A 20,674-nucleotide genomic window follows, 5' to 3' on the forward strand; every position below is an offset into this window, starting at 1 on the left:
ACATCTCCGATGACTCCCCTTTTTTCTGGATGGGAAGCAAGTCCTCCAAGTTCCTCACTGACTTTCAGCTTGACCAGTTGCTGAGCGGCCTCCTGGTGACTGTGTGCATGTATTGCAGCTCTGAGTTGCAGTAGCTTCTTCCACACCACACTATCTTCCTTTATCTAGAGAGCCTTTAGTGATGTCAATAATCTGGTATATGTCCAAGGCCTCACCTGTGGAAAGTTTGGACATATTGTTTAACATGATTATACATCACTCTATTTTTATTAGGAAGAAAAAGCCATGCAAACAAGTATGGTTGTATGTGTTCATATTGTACACTATTATTATTTTTTAGAATGTTAGGGAATTGGCGTACTTTATTCAGAGGAAATATTTATGGCAGTGGCTCAGTAGTTCATGACTTGTATTACTTACAATTTTTTAGTCATTACAAATTCAAATTTATATTCTGCACTATGTGAGATACTTTGTCAAGCAGTAAATATTTAATAAGAGCCAAAACATGGGAATTTGGTTTTCTTTCCTTCTATGTTGTCATTGCATACTAAGTCCAGTGGTATGAAGCATTTCTGATTTCAAGTTTAGCAAAGCTAAAACAATATATTGGTTGAGATGGTCCTGAATATAAATCTCTGGCTACAATATGAGAAGTAGTAGATCTGAGGTCAGACCAAACCACAGACAAAACAGAAGCTCAAAACCTACTTTTATAGCCTTGCTTTATCATAGGAACTGCTGTTTTGTTTATAATATTTTATTCCTTTTCTGTTTTGTTACTCCTCAATTTCCCTGTTTATGCACTTTTTATCTCTAATGTGAAGCATATTACACTGCAATGGACTGTACAAAATGTGCTATATAAATAAAGATTGATGATGGAGTACAGGACTCACCCTGTGGGAGGTTGTATCTGCGCTGCAGGCCTGTGGGGTTGGAGGGCGTCACACAGTCCATATTGACTTCCTTCCTCAGACACTGGTCAATGTCAACCGCACTGAAGAAGGCGACTGACTGGGGAAGGTCCTGCATGCCTAATGCGTGGGCAAACATACATCTGCAGGAGACGGGACCGTAGGGTTACAAATGCTATGCGTTTCATCAACGATTCCACAGTGGAAGTTGTGGCAGAGTGAAATAAATCAGCAGCTGTATACAGACCTTGTCAGCAGGTTGGTGATCTGAAGGGCCAGTGCTGCTCGGTAACGGTCTTCGCTGCAGACCAAGTAGCGCACCTCATCGTGAATGCTGATGCAGAAACGTCCGTCGATATCGTACTCCTCAAAGAGCCACCTCATGGCCACCAGCATCAGGTGGAGGTAGTCCACCGCGGAGCTCTGGACCACCCAGTTCACTCTGCTGGTGATAAACTGACACACAAAACACGGCAAGTTTCTCAAAGTGCTACACAGCAGTGCAAAGATCCTATTGTAGACAAATGTAGTTTGTTTCCATGACAGATGGTCATGGATGAGATGCACAGATGATCTTAAATATGTAACTTAATTTGAACTTTTGGCTTTGGTTCTTAGGCTTGTTTAGTTTGCTATGGCAAATAACATAATGCATCTAAAATTGATGTCACACTTCCAGTATTTCCATTGTTGTCCTTGAATTCTAAACAGTGGCATGTAGGTGGCACTGGCAGCAGACAGCATTTTGTGCAAGTATGCATATCACAGAACTGTGAGAGTCCTTATCATAGCAGTGTATTTATTGCCTACATTGTGTTAATTCCCATTAAACTGAAAGTGTGATGTAAGAAGCCAATCCCATGTCAGGAATCAAACTCGCTTGTTACCGAGTTGAAGTGCGTGTTACTGAGTGTGTTAACTGAAGCTGATGATGATTGATGAGGACAATGATGGCGGTGGTATTGGAGAGGACATCCCCTGAGTTTGATGAGGTTTCAGTATTTTGTATTTTGAGAGCCTCAGTAACAGTGTTCCATAGTGTGGTTAACACCTCCTCACCTCATCCTTAACTGCCTTGGGCTCCAGCGCTCTGCTAATCCTGCAGCCTAGAACAGGAGTGGCCGGCTGGGCTGAATGGGCTATATTCTCCAGCTTGTTGAACATCTCCGACTCTGTACCTCCAGCCCACAGACGCTGGCCGACCATATCCCACTTCTTCCGCCGAGAGCTGTATGCAAAACAAACGAGGGTGAGAGAAATCGAGGAACACAGCAATCAAGAGGGAGAGGATGTGGTAGAGTATCCCGATGCCTCCGAAAGGCAGAGACAGAAATACAAAATATGGGACAAACTATGAGGTTGTGGATGGTATCTGTTAAGTGTGGTGTTCATGGTAAGTTTTACTTGCTCCCTCACCTCTGTGAGGCCAGTCTAGTGATCCTGCGTAACTCCTGCAGGGAGACACTTCCATCTTCCTCCGTCTCCACCTCCACACCCAGCTCATTGACCAGCCAGTCGCCCTCCTCTGAGAGATGATATCTGACCAAACACACAACGCACAAGCATGCTCAACTTTGCCATCACCTTCTGGCAAACAACTAATCCTGCAGTAACCAGTGTGCTATAAAACTAAAAATGTAAAAAAAAAATGCACATACTGTTGCACTCACTCAAATCATACACAGTTATTCAATTTGCTGAGTGTACCTGCGTATGCCCTTGGTTAGGGCGTACATCTGCCTGGCCTTACTGGCAGCCTCTGGCTGACTAAGGCGGTGGTTGAACTGCATCAGCAGCCTCTCAGCAAAGGGCTGACCTGCACCATAGATGCGTCCATAATTGAACACCTTGGCGTGGTCTCGGCTGATGCCCACGGTGTCGGCAGTGCGGCTGTGCAGGTCAGTGCCCTGGCTCTTCTTTCCCTGCAGGGTCATCCAGCCAAAGGCTGTGCAACCTGAACCCAGCAAAGTAAGGTTGGCATTAGATGCTGTGACTTCAGACTATGCCAAATTGGCACAAATAACAGAATTGATCACCCTTTACAACCCCGGTACATTTACTCATCGTATACGGTGATTTCATTTGGAGTAAACACCTAAGCAAGATTTGAAAGGGCCACATCTCACCATGCATGCCAGCAAAGTGGGCCTCTCCAAGCACAGCAGCAATCCACAGCTCCTGAGAGTCTACGTCTGCCCCTACCAGGTGGTAGCCAGGCGGCACCTGTACCATGGCCTTCAGCTCACTGCCCACCCGGTCCCGCTGTGGGGACAAAACACAGTCCGTACAAGAAAAATTCCTCTCTTGTCTGGTTCAGTCCAATCTGGCTGTTGATTTAGGAAGTCTCCTTGAATCAATTTAGTAGTCTTAATTAGACATCCCATGATATTCTAAGATGCAAATTTTTTGCTTTATGCTCGTTGTCTGCCTCTTACCCGTGCATTACTGGCAGTCAGCCATGTTGGCTCCACGGCCCTGCGTGTTACTGTTCCAGCAGTGACGACCTGAGGCAATATGGCACCGTACTGCCCCTCTTCATCGTACTCTTTATGCCTTTGGGAGATAAGAAAGTTGTCATTTACTGTAACTGATTTTTCTCAGTGTATAGCTGATCAAAAAATACAGGCTAGCCCCTTGTGTGTACTCAGAGAATTGAGCAGCAGGTGATATTCCAGACAAACCTGCTGACAGTGAGAGGAAGTTCTCGCTTTCGCAGCCACACCACCTTCTGAGAGCTATCAAGAGACAAGATAACAATTCATGCATTCACCATCTGGCTATAGCAATAAAACGGTAATGACTGTGATCTAAAGAGATAAACAGTAACTTTTTATGGTGGGAGCTGATGAGTACCTTATACGTTTATGGGCATTCCTCCAGAACGACATCATCTTGTTGATCTCTAGAGCACGTGTGGCATTGGTTCCCCCCCTCCCTGCCCGCAGAGTACCATCCTCCATCTTGGACAGGAAGTCCTTCGAGAAGGGACTGCCAACATTGTTGTGATTACCATCCTGGAACACAAACATTCTGTTACAGGCTGATTTGTCTTTATGCAGCCAAAATGTGGCTGCTTTTAGTTACTGAGGGGACTCTTAAGACATGAATTCACCTTATGAGGCAGTTTGAAAAACCAGCACCCGGGGATATCAACGTCATTGTGAGGGCCGTTTCCATGGTGATAGTGGCAGTGGCTCTCATCGGGGAGATAATGTGGATCTTGGAATTTTTGCTGCCAAAGAATGCAAAGCATGTTTCACAACAAATTAAAATCATTCAATTCAATGTTATTATCCCTGAAATTAAATATCCCCCAGAAGTGAAAATTTTAAAACAAAAGTAGAACAAAAAATGCAAGAGTGCAAGTAAGACCAAACAGTGCAATTCATTATTAACAAAAGTTGTATAAAGTGATTTATGCTTAGAATTAAAGTGTTATGGTGTTAACACAGTCTGGGATGTAGGTTATTTATGAGTCATGTAGAGTCATAAAGGACCTAGAAGTATTAAGACCATTTTCCTCACCACGTTTTTCTTGGTTTTCATCATTCTGACTCCGTTTTCCTCTGTCAGGCTCTCCAAGCAGCCCAACTCCTCCACCTTAAGATAAATTAGTGAAACACCTCTCTGTCAGGATATATAACAATCCAGACCCCGCAATCACTTCTATATAAACATCTTATCCAGTTCCACTGAAGACATGTGGGCATGATGCAGGGGTTGCCATCAATTAACCCATATAATATTGCCACCTGTATTGCTAAGTGTGGGTGATCAGAGGGCGGGACTCTGGTTCATTTATTAATCTAATCCAAGTCGGTGAAAGCTGCATTTACAGATTTGGTCAAGAGATGCCTGCATCACAACATAATTATTTCACCACTAGGGGGCTCAAGGGAAAAGAGTGCCTCTTATAATTACTACAAAATCTAGAGTAGATTTCATTATGAGCCCAATCACCTTCTGCCACACCGTGCTGTCTGTCATCATGAGGTCAACTGTGGGGTCGCAGTCCAGAGACTCAGGCTGCTCTTTGCTGTTCTGCTCACAATACTCTCTGTACACTCTCTCAATAGCTCTATGGGACACAACATTTTAATATAAGTACATATGCAGCCTGAATGTGAGACTAAATAATTTAACTAACATAAATATAAAATGTCCAGGAAACTATGATTCGCCTGCTAAGCTTATGAGATGATGAGAAAGCACACATTTTCCCTTGCACTGTGTGTTAGTACCCATGTGGGCACACAGGCCCTGCATTTTCCTCCTGGGGATCCAGGTTATCCCTGCGTCCAGGTACCAGGTAGCCCCACCCATGCTTCTCTGTGTAATGCAGGGGGAAGCCATCCCACGTCAGACCCATCAGCTTAGGAGTCAGTCTCATCTGTAGACTGATCAGGCTGGCTCCAGGTGACCAGCTGTCCTCCTGAGACATCTTCTCACACAGCTTACGATACCACCTGATGACGGAGTAAGGGGGGTGATACAGTGAAAAAGGAAATTATTAAAACAGAAATAGAAAGAGGAGGAAGAAATTGAGAGGAGAACAGACAAATCAAATAAAAGGAAGTAGAAATTAAAATATAAAGGACATTGGAAGGCTGTGTGGTGTTTGGGAGTGATCCTACCCTGGATGCCCGGGCAGATGCTGCCTTCTCTTGGGCAGACGGTCCACATTCTCCTTCAGCTTCTCCACAGCCAACCTGCTGGGGCAGGGGCCTGTCATCTCCTCTTCAGAAGGCGGACCTGGGTCTAATATCACAAAAACACTACTGTATGTCCTCATCTGTTACTCATTTGGCCTCTTTGTGCATGGAGGTTAACATCATTCATCTAAAAACAGCCATCTTAAGAGAAAGGGAGGCATAAGATTCGCTTTCTACTGTATATCTGGCCCGGGGTTTGAGCTCATACCTTCTTCCCAGTCTGGAAGAGGAGTTGAGGCTTGTGTTTCAGCCTCCTTTTTGGAGCGTTTCTTCTTGCTGGCTGTCACTTTCTTCTGCTTGAACTCCTGCACATCCCAGTCAAAATCCCAAAGCCAGGGGTCTTCTTTGTACCTTACAGAAAAAACAAAACATGTCATTTAGTGAATGTTTTTATCCAAAGAACCTTAAAAGAACCTACGCCTTGGAGTTACAGAACCACAGATTTAGCATCAGTCTATCATCATTATCATTATCTTATCACACATTCTGAACATACACAAACAGTTAATAGTTGTGATATAATCACAATGAGCACAATATACTGCATTCAGAGGTTTTGTGTATAATAACCACTAGGCTCCTTCCTTGCTATCGCACAGTTACTTCTGGGAGCCTGGGGTGATGAAGCAGTGCTCTTCTCACCCGTCATCCTGCAGGAGCTGACAGGCATCGTCTGCTAGATTCATCAGAGACTTCTTCATCTCTCTTTGGAGCTCTTCATACGTGTCCTGAGAATCCTCCAGGTACCGCCCCCAGTTCTGATTGACAGGAAGGTAGCTCACGCCCATCTCCAGCATTCCTGCAAACGTCACTGGATGAGGACACCTTATAAAAGACAGAGGGGGGAAATTAATTGCTCAGTTTATGCTAGTTAATCAATACAAATGAGAGTTAAAAGTAAAGGATTAGGGGTTTGGGTAGGGATTTATTGACCTCTCCATGTAGAGGGGTAGCTGTTCTGTGAAGACTTGATGAGTGGCCCGGACATCCAGGGCGCAGTACTGCATGAGCTCCTGTAGGGGGCAGCAAAGGCATGATTACTGGCCAAATTGTACTTCAAGATGACTGTGAGTCATAGAACACCATAGAACCTAATAATATGAATAAATTTGGCTCATGATTACTGACGGAGAGAGGATTTATCAGGAACCTCTCACCTGGAAGTTGTTCCTGACATCCATCATGCTGCCCTTTACAAAGGTCTCTCTGGCCTCCTTCTGCAGCGGCTGCCCCCCCACATACAGAGCATGGACGTCAGCCAGGTTATTAATGCTGCTAATGTTCACCCAGTCCCAGGAGCCGATCTGTACACACAAACACCATGTTAGACTAGTTACACCAAGTTATTAATGCCAAAAGCAAAGCAATACCTAAGCTATAACTCCTAACACTTCCAGCAAAAGGGAAACTGCAACATTACCACTGATCATGTGTGCTGCAGCTGAAAAATGCAGAGAAAAGGACACAAACCATTGGGCCCTCCCTCTTCTGTCCCGCTTTCTTCATGTGCTCCTTGACCTCCTGGACGCCCCTCCTCTTGCCCAGCTTACTGGCCATCCACAAGGTGCGCTGGAATCCGGTCAGCCCAGAGATGGCCATGTGGAGGCTCATGGTGTCCAGGAAGCGTACCTTAGAACCCTTTGGGGAGGAAAACATATTTTCTCTGAAATGAACATGAGCTCTAATGTGAGACACGAACAGACACATGCTTCACAGCGCTTTTATTCAGGTGAATCATATCAGGGTTGGGGCCATTCATGAACTGAACTGAGAATACATGGTAAATTCCAGTTGAATTCCTGTAGTTGGAATAGGAATGTCACCCAGTTCTAAGGAAACAGAATTGGAATTGAATTGGAATGACAGGAAACAGAATTGAATTCCATTAAATTCCACTTCTAAGAGAGGTTGTCTTTGGCTTGATAGAAATTATAAATTAAACATTATGAATCAAATAAAAGACAGTTAAACAAATCAAATACATTCAATCACAATGTACAGCAGATATAACGATGACATGTTATGCATCAAATACCACCTGAAAGGAACCTTTAACATTTTCTGATATTCAGTATTGATAATATATAACACTATGTGTAATCCCAGATAGGTGGTAAAAAAAACAAAAAACAAAAAAAACAATGGAACTTCACAGAATTTCACTGAATTAAATTCAATTTCCTGAAATTCCAATTCAATTCCAATTCTGTTTCCTGTAGGTTTTTTCAAATTCCAATTCAACTGAGGAACTGGAATTGATGAGTTCATTCATGAATTGACCCCAACCCTGAATCACACAACCAGGATGCAACTCAAAACAAGAAAAGGAGAGAATAATCGAAAGTGAGTCGGTAAAGAAAGACCAAAATGAAAGGCAAGGACAAAACAGTAAGAACAAACAACCTATGAACCAAATAAACAAATCACCCTATGAATACTTACCCTTAGCAGGTATTGCTCCTTAATATGCGCCCGGTCATAGCTGACATTATGGCCCACTATCAGCCTCTCCTTCCACTGACCCCCTGGAGGACGGGCGGAGTTGATAGTTGTCTCCAGTGGGATGAGGTCAGCTAGGGTCAACTGACTGGACCAGGAGTACCTCTCTTCAATCAGACGCTTGCTGCACCAGGAGTACCTAGCGAGATAAAAGTGAGAGATAAACACAGTTGGGAAAAGAAATCAAATCACACTGCTGAACATTTACATCCACTGGCCATTTGGTGGACACTTCCCCATAATGTCTTACAGTTCCATCTGTGTGCATACATTTTTTAGCATAGGTAGCCTTAGTGGAACAGTGGACCGTATTAGTGCCATTCTCTACCCATTAAGCTAAACAACGTGCAGTTTGACAGTTTCACTCTCTTTCTTCACAGTTCTTTCTCCTTCCTCACCAGGCAGTGGGAGACAAGGCGACAGCCAGCGTGGGACAGTGTCCCTCCGTTATGCACACCTCCACATCAAACACCAGTGCTGACTCATCTGGGAAGTCCACCCTTCGGCTTTCCCCATCTGGGCCGTAGCGGGTCCAGCCCACCTCCCAGGCCCACTCCTGAGGCATGGGAGGCAGCACGGCCTGCTGCAGCTGGCTGGCAGCCTCCAGGTAGGGAAGGCTCTGCGTCTGGGCCAGGACGCGGAAGTGTTCATCGATGTCTTTGCCATACATTGGGGGAAGATTCAACTCCACATCTGGCAACAGTGAGGTCTCCTTCTCCCACAGCTGGTGCTTCTGCAGGTGCCTGATGCTGCGCTGCACCTCCGCCTCTCTGTACTCCGGCTGCAGCCCTCTAAAGATCTGCTCCTGTAGGTTCCTTGACAGCATCTGGATGTTAAGGGGGTTCAGGCGGGTCTCTCCAGAGCCATGGCCCCGGAGAGAGTGAGGCTGGGTGGAGTAGAGGGAGCGTAGCCTCGTCCATTGGACTGACGAGAGGGGGATCCGCACAGGACAGCGCAACACATGCAGCATCACCTCACTAGGGCTTGACAGGACACCGACAGCACTCACTGAAAAACAACACAGTATTTAACCAGCTACCCGCCTGTTAAATAGTTCAGGTAACGTTGCATACATAGTGAAAATAGTATCTAAGTTACTGTTCCACAGCTATACGCTAATGCTACAACCAATCACTGTCCTACGTCACTCGACCATCAATATCCCCTCTTAATGTTTACTAACAGTTGGCTCGGTCACCCAACGACAAAAAGCTAACAATAAAAGCAGTGAGAACAGCAACAGGAAAATAAAGTCAAGGTAACGTTATTTGAGTCGATAAAAGCAAAAATAAAGACACTTCACCTGATTTGTCTTATCAGATGTAATACATTTCAGTCAAGTTTCAACATGCTCCACAGCCAACAAACGTTAGCATCACTGCTTATCCAACGGCGTTGTAAGACCAAGCGAGCCGAAGTGTTAGCGACACCCAGCGGCACGGAGGACTCGGCTCCGGTTTGAACAAAACAACAAAATGATTAGATTGATATACAGTTTGTATCGTTCGTAAATACAACAGAAACACTAACATGACTATTATTTACTACATGTTATAGCATTATATGTTATAACAAATCACGTTTACCAGTATGCAGTCACCGGCGGCCGCGTGGCCTAATGGATAAGGCGTCTGACTTCGGATCAGAAGATTGCAGGTTCGAGTCCTGCCGCGGTCGATCCTTTTAAAGTTATAGCTATCATTGTATTGGTTTCGCCGTTGCACCTAACCAATTTGCACCTCAAAATTCGCGTTTCGCTGTCGAAATATGGCTAAAACCCTGCGGAAATGTTACTAGGCGATGGAGCTGTGTTTTGTAGCCAGTGAATGAACGGCACCCATATGTATCTGTACATTTTTAAATGGAGCTAATGTGGATGTGAATGTAGGGATCGTTGTCGGTGTCGGTCTTATTTCATTGCAACACCTCGTATATTCTAGCACCACAATAACGCGATAGTATAGCGACGCATCACATCGACATAAATGGTACGCTTTGTTTTACACATCTACAATCATCAAGAATGAAACGGGTGGGGATTTTTTTGTATGTGTCTTTGATGTTATTGTGGTCGGCTGTGTTGAGCATATTCCTAGGATGGGTCGGTTCACTCGGCTGTTGTGTTTTGTCCTTGCTTTATTTCAGGCGATGGCGGATGACACCGAGGATGTTGAGTTGGACTTTGCTGCTGATGAGGAGGAAAGAGCGCGGAGGAGCGCAGTGATACGGTACACTGCAAATAATATCCAGCATAACAAATCATTTAATCTAGTACTGAGTCTTAAAATCCTATCTAAAAAAACAAGGAGAAATCCAAATCAACGTCTTTCAGTGTTTTCCTCGAATCCACATTTTGTTGATACTAGTGAAATGATCTGCCTCATTCTGCTTCCTTTCCTTTCCTGAGAATCCCTGCAACAACTGAAGCTGCATTGGAAAAAAATGAATTTCTCTCATCCAATGGCCAGAATTTTTTCACTTGTTTTAAGGAAAATAAGATTTTTAGATAAGATGATACCAAGCAGATCATGACAGGACTCCTCCATGTCTCTTTCTGTGATGTGGGCTATAGATTTGCTTTACAACTAAGTTACACCTGATGTCTCTGCTGTCTCTGTCTACACTAACCTCATCTGCTCCACTGATATTTTATTTTATGTGATAGTGTGTGACTGTCATCTTCTCTGACCATAAACTCCCTAAACATATGTTAGATACCGTATTGAATACAATGTGGAAAGGCTCGTTATTCATGTTTTCTAATCATGGGCGTTTGATTTCAGACACCCCCTCGCCTCCTTTTTCCACCTGTTCTTCCGGGTCGTTGCCATTGTAGCCTATCTGCTCTGTGACTGGATCAGCAAGAACTTTGCCTCCTGTTTTGTCCTGATCATCACTCTGCTCTCTTTTGACTTTTGGTCTGTCAAGGTGAGAGGTCAGAAAAGCTCTCTCTCTCTCTCTCTCTACATCTCTACATCTCTCCTCTTTCTGTGTGTCTCTTCTCACTTTGCCCTCTTTGTGCACTCACACACATCACATCAACTATTTTTTGGTGTCACTTTCTTTCCCTTCTTCTTACACTCCTCTTTTCCTTATTCATGTGTGTTTCAGAATGTGACCGGCAGGCTGTTGGTGGGGCTGCGCTGGTGGAATCAGATCGACGAGGACGGAAAGAGTCTCTGGGTGTTTGAGGCCAAGAAGGTGAGACACCGTCGCAGTTGTACGCTGATTTGTGCGTATAAATAAACCCATTGGGGTACTAAGGTTAGTGTGTGTGTGTGTGTGTGTGTGTGCAGAACTCCCAGGGCCGTAGTATCGGCACAGAGGCCGAGGCCAGGATTTTCTGGCTGGGTCTGATCATCTGTCCTCTCATCTGGACCTTCTTCTTCTTCACCTCCCTCTTCTCCCTGAAGATCAAATGGCTGGTGAGAAACATGCTGAGGCTCATGCATATACAGTCTCTCTATCACTATCACTTTTTTCTCTCACATGCACATCTATCTATCTATCTATCTATCTATCTATCTATCTATCTATCTATCTATCTATCTTTCCCAGGCGCTGGTAGTAGCCAGCATCTCTCTTCAAGTGGCTAATCTCTATGGTTACCTCCGCTGCAAGGCGGGGGGGCAGGAAGGCCAGCCTCCAGATACACACTCTTTCATGGGACAGCACTTCCTGCAGCGTGTGAGTGACCGGTAGCAGCATTTAGCATTTACAATGTGTGTGTGTGTGTGTGTGTTTATTAGAACATGCTGAGTAAACTGAGTGACTCACAGATAATTTCTCCTCTTGCAGCCAGACATCATCTTTGGAATACTGTGAAGATTACCTCCTGTAATTATACAGCCACTCTTCTGTCAGTGTGTGTGTGTGTGTGTGTGTGTGTGTGTGAGAGAGAGAGAGAGAGAGAGAGACAGAGAGAGCGACAGAGAGAGAGAGAGAGCGACAGAGAGTTCCCTCATCTCCAAAGTTTCCACATACTGCATCTACTTGAATTGCTTTGTGCCTTGTGCATGCCTTTGTTTCATGCTGCTGACTGTTCACAAGTTGCCCATGGATTGGTCTGACTATTAATCCATTGCCATGCCATTGCCTTTCTCTCTGATGTCAATAAAAGACGATCGCATTTTATGATTTTCGTAGTCAGTGAATATTCTTCTTGTCGAACATCACAGTTGTTGGATGAACACCACATATCTGCAATTAAAAGAAAAAAAAATACTTATAGTAATCGTATGGTACTTTCATATCCACTCACACACACACACGCACGCACACACACACACACACACAATAGCTCTGGCCCTGTTTCTTGGAGACTGATGTACTTGTTCTGTCTCTTGTTTTCAGTTAAAGCACTCGGTGACAAACCTGTTTATTAAAAGCGATCTATATATAAATAGAGTCAAAATAGGATGTAGGCTATCTGATGTCACTATCCCTTGTGTTATTACACTAGAAATAAACTTGGCCCATATGCTGGAGTTAAAGGGGGTTACTGAGAGTTGGTGTGTCATTGGAGTTATCCAGTGGGCATTTCCTCTCTCAGATGTTTTATTGAATTAGCTCCACTAGTCTTCCAGAAGCCTGAACAGGAAATGTTAAGCAGAAACATGCTGCACTCGTCACAGATGAGACCGAGACTCAACTGTATAGGAGTTTTGAAAGGAAGATACCTGGATGTGAAGTATTAGTAACAACTGTGCATGTTAAAGATCATTAAAATTTGATTAGTATGTCAATATTTGTAATCTTCAGTATATAGGCGATCCTGTGGTAAATTGGTTCTATATTTCTTATGGAACCCAAAAAGAATAATGTGTTATCTTGGGAAATATAGTATCCAAATGAACAAAAGGAAGAGTCGGAGTAATTTAAACCACACTAAATCTTGGAAACTAAAAACAGAATTATTAATTTCACATCCCAAATATATATGTAGTTAATTAAATAATTCAGCTAGTGTTAAATAAAAACCTATGATAATAGAGACCTGGTAGTTAAAAAAACAGGCTTTTGCAATGTCAAGTCAAATTGCATTTAGGAAACTTTCTGTTCTACAATGAAAAAGAAATTTCAGAAAATGTTGCCCCTTGCATCATTAGCATGAGTCTGTCTTAACTGTAGATACAATCCAAACCAAAGGTAGGCCTATTCTGAATGAATCCTTGCGTCATACAACTTTATTCAAAACATTATCTGGGGAAGAAATGGACCATTTGTCACTGGGCAAGTTGAGCCAATACATTTTCAAAAGGAAAAATGTCTATAGCTCCAAATGAATAAACTAGACATAACATTTCTTTCCAATAATAGATGTTGTTCATAAAGATGGTGATACATCGTAGCCTGCTATAGGCCGGTTTGTGGCACTGATAGCAGTGTGGGATGTGCTGCCATCTCGGCAACCTGGAAAATAACAGGGTATTTTTTTTTTAGTTTCCCAAAATGTATCCCGGCACAATATGTGGGTCAACTCAACCCTGGAACTGAAGGTCAGATCTCACATTTTCTAAATAAAATGTTATTCAGAATATTAGGCTATTTATTTTAGACGATGAGATAAATAGCCTACATGATTTTTATAATTGATTAATTTATCCAATCTTGTATCTCTTAAGTTATTTTGTGTGACCTTTTATGCATTTATACTGCCGGTAAACGTTAAAAGACGTGAATACCATCAGATTGTGAGAATGACCCTAATATTTTCTTCATCGTTATGGTCTCAGTATAATCAAGTTACCGTGTTACCGCTCTAGAAACATTGGCTACTGCCCACACAGATCTAGATTTGGAGGGAACTGCAGCTCAAAACGCGCACCGGGTGTTCACACTATGGACCGAGAAGGACCCCGAAACTCTTGACCGTGGCCCCTGGTTCTCCATCATCACCACATACAAGCACCTCACATCTAAGATCGTATAGCGAGATAGTTCACATCCTCTTCCAGCCTACGAAAAATCCTTGTCTGCTACACCGGAACAGCGTAGGGGCGGGAAACCATCTCACGCATGCGTACAGCTGTCCAAGATTAGAATACGAACAAATCAAGTCAAGTAACAGGCTTGCTCGCTAATGTATACAGCAGCTAATCTATGCAAGGACCTTCATGAATATTCATTAGGCAGACATATGCGCGAAACAGGAGCACCAGCTACATAAACTAGATTTTTTTCCCACTAATTTAAATAAGTGTGTGTCTCACGTGGCGATTAGCAGCTTACTAAGACATTAAACATTACGCTTAGCTAATTCAAATACGCCTTTTAATATGTTAGAAGCAGTCCAGGGTCTAGTCTACCTAACGGTATCCAAGCGAACCCGGAAGTTTGCAGGAGTGAGGCCTCTCGCTTGACCTGGATACTCACTGCTGCCGCCGCGCTCTCTGATTGGCCAGCCCGACACCCTGCTACTGGTATGACGTCAGTGCGGGAGAGAGAGTCGCCAGTAGAGGAAGCGCGCAGGCAGGAGGAGAGAGGCAGAGCCTGGCTGACTGGGGAGGAAAGCGGACTTATCTGGGAGCAGCGCGTCCGTCCAGAGGGGCCCCCGATGTAAGCGCTGAAAAAAAAAAAGATCATCTGGGAAAATTCATCCTGACAAACATTTGAGGACATTTGCCTCCAGATTCTGCACTGGCTCTGACACAGGTAAGGGCGCGACTGGATCTAGACAGCATTTTGCATTAAAATTTACCAGCAAGGGATCTGCTCTCATGCCATGTCCATGTGTCTAATGACGAGAATATACAGGGGCACGGATGATGCCTCTTCAATGATACTTTACATTTTATTTTATTTATTTAAAAAAGAAGAAGAGGTAACACATTATTTAATGGTCAGAAATCCCCTTCCATGTCATTTAAGATGAGGGAGTAGCTACTTGCGTCCATAAACGGACAAAACCCCATGTTCTCTGAAGTGCCAGAACAATATAACAGGCTCTTCGGCCTATTATTTCGATCAGTAATAAATTGGATTCTGAAATAGCTTATGGGGGGAGTAGTATCCTTGTGATGTGAAACAGCCTAGTTTTAGAAATAGGCCATTTGCAACTCTCATTAAAAGTAGGGATACATTGCCCTCAGGAGCACCAAAAAAAGCCAAAAGCAACTTAAAGGCATATAATCAGCTTCTTAAAACCCAATTTAGGTTCAGTTTGGGGTCTCAACGGAGTCAGCTGTTGATGTTGGAATATGATTTACCTGCTGCACCAAAGGGCCATTTCTTTACTCCCTGCTGATCTGGTTCATGGTCATGGTCATGTCTTCAGGCCGGCCCAGTCTACTCACACTTTGACGGTTCATGATCACTCCAGTTTGTCTGTGAGGCCTTTGAATATAATAGCATACACAATTTATCCAGCTGACGATTTCATAAGAATTGTATTGCTTCATATCACCAACTTCTATAGGCCTAAATACGTGTGTTTAGATTTAAAGACTATTTATTTTTGTATTATAAACGAGCTTTGTAAGCCATTCTTGACCATTATAAATGTATAGGACTAAAATAGAGCCAGTCATTCATTCTTCAGTGTTTAAGATGTCATTTAAATTACATTAATTTGATAAAAGCACACGGGGTGTAAACCATTAGTCTTAACACTTACCTTTAAATTACCGTAAAATTAAAAAATACAAAACCGTCTCGTACAGTAGGCTAGCGTCAAGAGAATAGCTGCAGAAATACACAAAATATCTCAATGTTCTCTCTAAAGTGGTAAATATCTTCCAGAATTCAGGTGGATAGGCTATTTTATAGAGTAGCCTAACATGATGATAATTGAGGGCAGAGACTAGAGTTTATACGGCCAAAAGCCCATGTGTCCGTACTTGCTTTTGAAATTAGTGAACTGGCATTAATTAATGAGCTGGCAAGTGAACCTTGCAAGTTTAAAACTAGATTTTTTGAAGTAGTCTCCGGGGTTTAGATCAATAAATATGTTGCTCTTTCTGCGTTTTAAATTAGGCTACTATTTCCCATTTTCCTTTAAGAAATAATATAATCGGGTGTTAATGATAGCTGACTTTTGAGCAGAGCCTGTGATCTACAGTATAGGCCCCAATACGGTTGGGCACGTATCCTTAGACCTGTGCAAATACTAAATAATGGTTTCCCTTCCTTACGAAGAAGTAGTAATCCTATAGCCTAATAATTTTTTGAAGGATGCTTCACAAATATCACCGCAAAACTGTGAGTCCCTATGAATTTTACAGGAACATAAAGTGCGATAAGGTCACTATAAACTCACCAGGCCTGCCACAGACACATTATACGGCCCTATACAGGAATATTATTGAGATTTTTCCTAGGGTTTGAAGGCTGTGTAGTCTTTGGTAATGTGTTAGCCTGCATCAAAATGTTTCATGATTCAAATCCAAACACATCTAATCAATTAGACCTGAAATCTATTCTACATTCTTTGTCTCATGAGGTTTTTTCGTGCTAGGCTGTTGTTATTCTCCACTGCCTGAGCTCTTTAGCTGTGACTGTAAAAGTGCTGCAAAATTAGCTGATAATATATAAAGTCTACTAATCTACTGATCCATTTTTACCTCTTTCTAGATGTGTGATGCCAACACCAGTAGGCTCCAGTGTGACGGTATGAAATGGGGTCGGTTTTTGTCTTTGGTTATCTAGCTGTATGAGTGTTAAATACCTGTCATAAAGCTAGATAACCGAAAGTAGAAATGACTTCCATAACGTTGTGTTCAGTCCGTGATGAAATGGGGCCCACAGGCTTTAAACTCACAACACGGATTTTGACTGTAACCCCCAAAAAGGTAAGGAACACGTTTGCTTTGTATCACCATTTCTACTGTTGGTTCAGAAAAATAGCATAAAAATAACACTCTAATAGGCTATTATAAAACTTAAAATAATCTCACTGATTTTGGCTGTTATATTAGGTACAAACATAACCTGCATGCACTAGGCTAGTTAGGCTTCTAGGCCTTTTAGTAGTTTTTTATTTGAAGAATAGGTTTACCCGCCTTTTAAAGCTTAATGAGATAAATTCATAGTATAGGCTACATCATAGTAAGTAATACACTCATGTCAGTTATATGCAGATAGGCTGTTTTACGGGGAAAAAACACATAAATTAACACTCTTCTGACGATTTAATTGTTTTTTGTTGTTTGGTTGGTTGTTGGTCTTTTGTATGATCACGCCCGAAAGTCATAGTTTACCTCCTATTAATTTACCGAGACACATGGACCGAGACACACCTTGGCTGTCCTTTGATCTCACTTCAGTTTGTTCTGAGGAGTCAAATCATTCCTGATTCAGTATAGGAGCTGTGTTAACTCAGTAAGGCCCCCACAGCCCTGTAATTTGCCTTTTTTGGGGCGGTTATCCGTTGAGGCTGCAGGCCGGGAGCTGTCCATTCAGGCCCTCTGCAACATGGTGCTGAATGTTAAGCAGGTCACCCACTGGGGGGACGGAGCCAGGCTCACTGCCTCTCCACCACAGAGGGGCCAGCCTGAAGCCTAAAGCAGGGAATCCCAAACTTTTTCATGTCACAGACCCCTAAATAGATACGCATGAGTCCACAGACCACTATTTCATAAGAGTTTGCCCCAAGGAACGTCGTCCAAGAAGATTTTTGTTGATAGATATGATTTAATAAAGAAATATCTAACTGTATTGCAGGTGTATTGAGGTGGAAACAATGAAACCTATAATCATTAAGAGGCATCTTTATACAGCCTCTCATTGTGCTGAGCTAACAGTGAAATTAAACTATTCCTCATTGTGCTGAGGACCTCCAGGAATCCCCTCAAGGATCCCTGCAGGTCCCCAGACCCACTTTGGGAACCGCTGACCTGCTGCTCTGCCCAAGACTGTTGTTCACATATATCCTACCTACTGAAGCAGATCCTCTAGTTTTATCTTTTTCATTTATAGTATCAAATTTTTATCAGATACTATATTTTCCATTTATTTGTTAAGAAATGAATAATCTTTTTTACATTTTTAAACAGTGAGGCTTGGTTTATAACTGAAAGAAAAGAGTAGGCCCATCTAATGCTTTGTTCAGGCTCTAACGTCTGCAGGCCTGCTGATAATGAAGTTGAGTGGTGTAGCACCCTACACATACAGGGTTAAGAAAAACACTTGGCGACTGTATTTAAAGCTGTAGCGAGTCTTAGAGCCTCTAGGATACATTGTGTCCCGCCTCAATGAGAAGGGCAGGGCCATCCTGAAGACAGGATCTGAACTTTTCAACTTGGTACTTCAGCGCTGTGCATACGCTCCGGCTACAGAATGCCACTCTGATTGTAAAGCCTAAAGAGCGCTAAAGTGAGATGAGTTTTCATTCACTCAGTTAACTACCTATTGCAGTAGAGCTTACTGTCAAACCGGGCTAATTGCTTCGTTTCAGAGAGAGATATTGGGTATGTGAAAAGGCCGTTGTCCGAGTCTTTTCCCAAGCTTTTCCCCCTGGTGTAGGTGGTGTGTGAACATGGCGTGCCCCCTTAATGAATGGGAATAAAAACATTTGAGAGTGTTTATTTATAGGATGGTCAGAAGCGTCCTTGTTTCGTCCTGGTTTCATCTACAATGTGAATGATTCTTTTCTTCCTCTTATTGCTTTGTAGTAGACACACACACTCACACACACTCACGGTGTACACACACACACATACAAATGCACCAACATCACAAGGGGATTGTTCTTTGAATGAGCAAAGCTAGCCATAGATTTTGAAAGAGCTTGATTACTCGCTGATTTATCGAAATATATCAACCACGACTCTGCTGGTGCATGTGTGCGTGCTTGCGTGTTTGTTTGAAGCAAAACAGAATCAATTGTATAATTTAGAATCCAGAATCCAAAGCGCATACTTTTTTTTGAAGAGCGTACTTTGATTATTTCTGTTCAACTATAGCGATAACTACAGTGCAAAATGTGCTTTAAGTGTTTTATTCCTCTGTTTTGTCTCCTCCATCTGCTCTTGTTACAGGCTTCCTATTCACAACATTGAGTGATCAGGGATCCCTGAAAAGGGGGTAGAACCATCATTAAAAGAAAAACGAGGAGAGGGGGAAAAAAAACGGTCCGGAATTGCCACCTCCTCCTCCTTCCCCCTTACCCTTTTTACCCAGAAGCCCCTAATGCCATCTGTACTGCCAACGGGAGACACTTTGCCCGTGCCAGGAGGCGGACAAAGACCCTGCCGGATCCCTGGAGTATGGGCGCGCTGAGAGGAGCCATCTTGGGAGATGTTGCCGCGGCACCTAAGATGGCTGGGCTGGCACACGAGGTGAGTTGCATCATGGTTCTCTGTTGGGTACCAGTGGTGGGGGGAGGTGTGAGCGGTGGGCAGGAGGTAGGGAGGGGGGGGCGGGGGGGCAGGGGGGGGAAGAAGAGTTTCCCATTTCCTCCCCAGTCACACATGGCCTCTCCCTGCTCTCCTCTATCTTCTGCTCCTGCTAATTAGCAGTTAAGGGGTGATGTGAGGGGGGATGGTGGGCGAGGAGGGGGCTGGGTAGCAAACAAAATTAATGAGCTGGCACCGGTTGAAGGAAACCTGCCATCCTCTCTTGTCATGGTGCTTCTTTACTCCCCGATGTACAGCAGGCAGTGCAGAGAGGAGTAAGGTGGGCATATTCACTCTGGATATAATGTGCTGCCACTTGACATAATCGCTTGATTAATTAACGCGACACTGGTTTTATTATGAAATTCAGACAAGGATGTTTAGTACAATATGGTAAGGATCTTACTGTGCCGAATCCCTAAGGTGACTTTTTGGTGAGAGATGATAGGGGGAACGAGGCTAATTTAGCATACGAGAAATGACAATATTGATATTACCACTGGAATAATTACGATCTTACTTTTAATTTTCTGTATGAACAAAAGGTACTTGCCTTATCTAGCTTATCTACAAAGTGATTCTTTTTGTGAAATAATATCAGCATTGGATATTGTCATTTTTTGCCATTGGAATCAATTATTATAGAATGATTTTCACCAGAACATTTCAAGTGTTTCAGTTTTTTTTTTTTGCTAGCATTTCACTCGTGCTGTCTTTATCATGTTAGAATACAATCTATGATTGTGTGTGTGTGTGCATGTCTTTGTGTTTGTGTGTGTGTAGTGGATGGGAGTTGCCATAATTAATTTATTTACAATACACAATTGCTACAGCTACTTAATTGCACATAAATAATGGCTGGGATAAACTGAATTTGTTGGAGTTCAAATATCCTCTAATGCTTTTCGCCTCAGACATTTAATATTGAGTACAACCCTTTGCTTTTAATATAGCTTATTTGATACCATCCAGTGGTATCAAATGTGACTGTACCTGTACAGCGCTGCACATGGTTAGGAACTTTATTTGACACACACAGACTCAAAAATGTCAGGCACAGCTAATACAAAATTGTCACCTAAAGCCAGAGTCTGAATGGGAGCAAACAGAGACAGTATGAAGTTGACTGCCAAAAATCGAAGCCCCAAATCTTTTCACTTCCATCTCTGCACTCTCTCTCTCTCTCTCTCTCTCTCTCTCTCTCTCTCTCTCT

The 20,674-nt window shown here is 43.0% G+C and overlaps 2 protein-coding genes and 1 non-coding gene across 3 annotated transcripts; 2 read left to right on the forward strand and 1 right to left on the reverse strand.

Moving 5' to 3' along the window:
* Window positions 1-77: 77 nt before the first annotated feature.
* Window positions 78-9,098, reverse strand: polg (polymerase (DNA directed), gamma). The gene is made up of 22 exons (XM_078283086.1): window positions 8,527-9,098; window positions 8,072-8,267; window positions 7,100-7,267; window positions 6,787-6,933; window positions 6,563-6,642; window positions 6,272-6,454; window positions 5,838-5,980; window positions 5,552-5,675; window positions 5,159-5,383; window positions 4,878-4,995; window positions 4,443-4,517; window positions 4,030-4,149; window positions 3,771-3,931; window positions 3,599-3,652; window positions 3,353-3,470; window positions 3,044-3,179; window positions 2,625-2,871; window positions 2,334-2,456; window positions 1,977-2,145; window positions 1,165-1,373; window positions 900-1,060; window positions 78-215 (listed from the first exon to the last, which is right to left on the reverse strand). Exons 1-22 carry the CDS (start codon window positions 9,096-9,098, stop codon window positions 151-153), a joined length of 3,594 nt encoding a protein of 1,197 aa, XP_078139212.1. The 3' UTR covers window positions 78-150.
* A 634-nt stretch (window positions 9,099-9,732) lies between these two features.
* trnar-ucg (transfer RNA arginine (anticodon UCG)) lies at window positions 9,733-9,805 on the forward strand. The gene has a single exon. It is a non-coding gene; the product is annotated as a tRNA-Arg (tRNA).
* Window positions 9,806-10,225: 420 nt separating this feature from the next.
* Window positions 10,226-11,953, forward strand: LOC139921874 (Golgi apparatus membrane protein TVP23 homolog A-like). Its single transcript, XM_071912293.1, has 6 exons — window positions 10,226-10,356; window positions 10,912-11,056; window positions 11,240-11,329; window positions 11,425-11,553; window positions 11,687-11,815; window positions 11,927-11,953. The coding sequence occupies exons 1-6, from the start codon at window positions 10,226-10,228 to the stop codon at window positions 11,951-11,953; spliced, it is 651 nt and encodes a 216-aa protein (XP_071768394.1).
* Window positions 11,954-20,674: the final 8,721 nt, after the last annotated feature.

Source organism: Centroberyx gerrardi, chromosome 4, assembly GCF_048128805.1.
Source record: "Centroberyx gerrardi isolate f3 chromosome 4, fCenGer3.hap1.cur.20231027, whole genome shotgun sequence".
Taxonomy (NCBI): Eukaryota; Metazoa; Chordata; class Actinopteri; order Beryciformes; family Berycidae; genus Centroberyx; species Centroberyx gerrardi.

Coding starts and splice junctions, on each gene's coding strand:
- LOC139921874 (XM_071912293.1), top strand. CDS start 10,226: ATGGGTCGGTTCACTCGGCTGTTGTGTTTTGTCCTTGCTTTATTTCAG. Junction 11,330..11,424: donor GGGTGTTTGAGGCCAAGAAG/GTGAGACACCGT, acceptor GTGTGTGTGCAG/AACTCCCAGGGCCGTAGTAT. Junction 11,554..11,686: donor CCCTGAAGATCAAATGGCTG/GTGAGAAACATG, acceptor TATCTTTCCCAG/GCGCTGGTAGTAGCCAGCAT.
- polg (XM_078283086.1), bottom strand. CDS start 9,098: ATGCTGCATGTGTTGCGCTGTCCTGTGCGGATCCCCCTCTCGTCAGTC. Junction 5,981..6,271: donor CAGCTCCTGCAGGATGACGG/GTGAGAAGAGCA, acceptor TTTTTCTGTAAG/GTACAAAGAAGACCCCTGGC. Junction 4,150..4,442: donor TGAAAACCAAGAAAAACGTG/GTGAGGAAAATG, acceptor ATTCTTTGGCAG/CAAAAATTCCAAGATCCACA.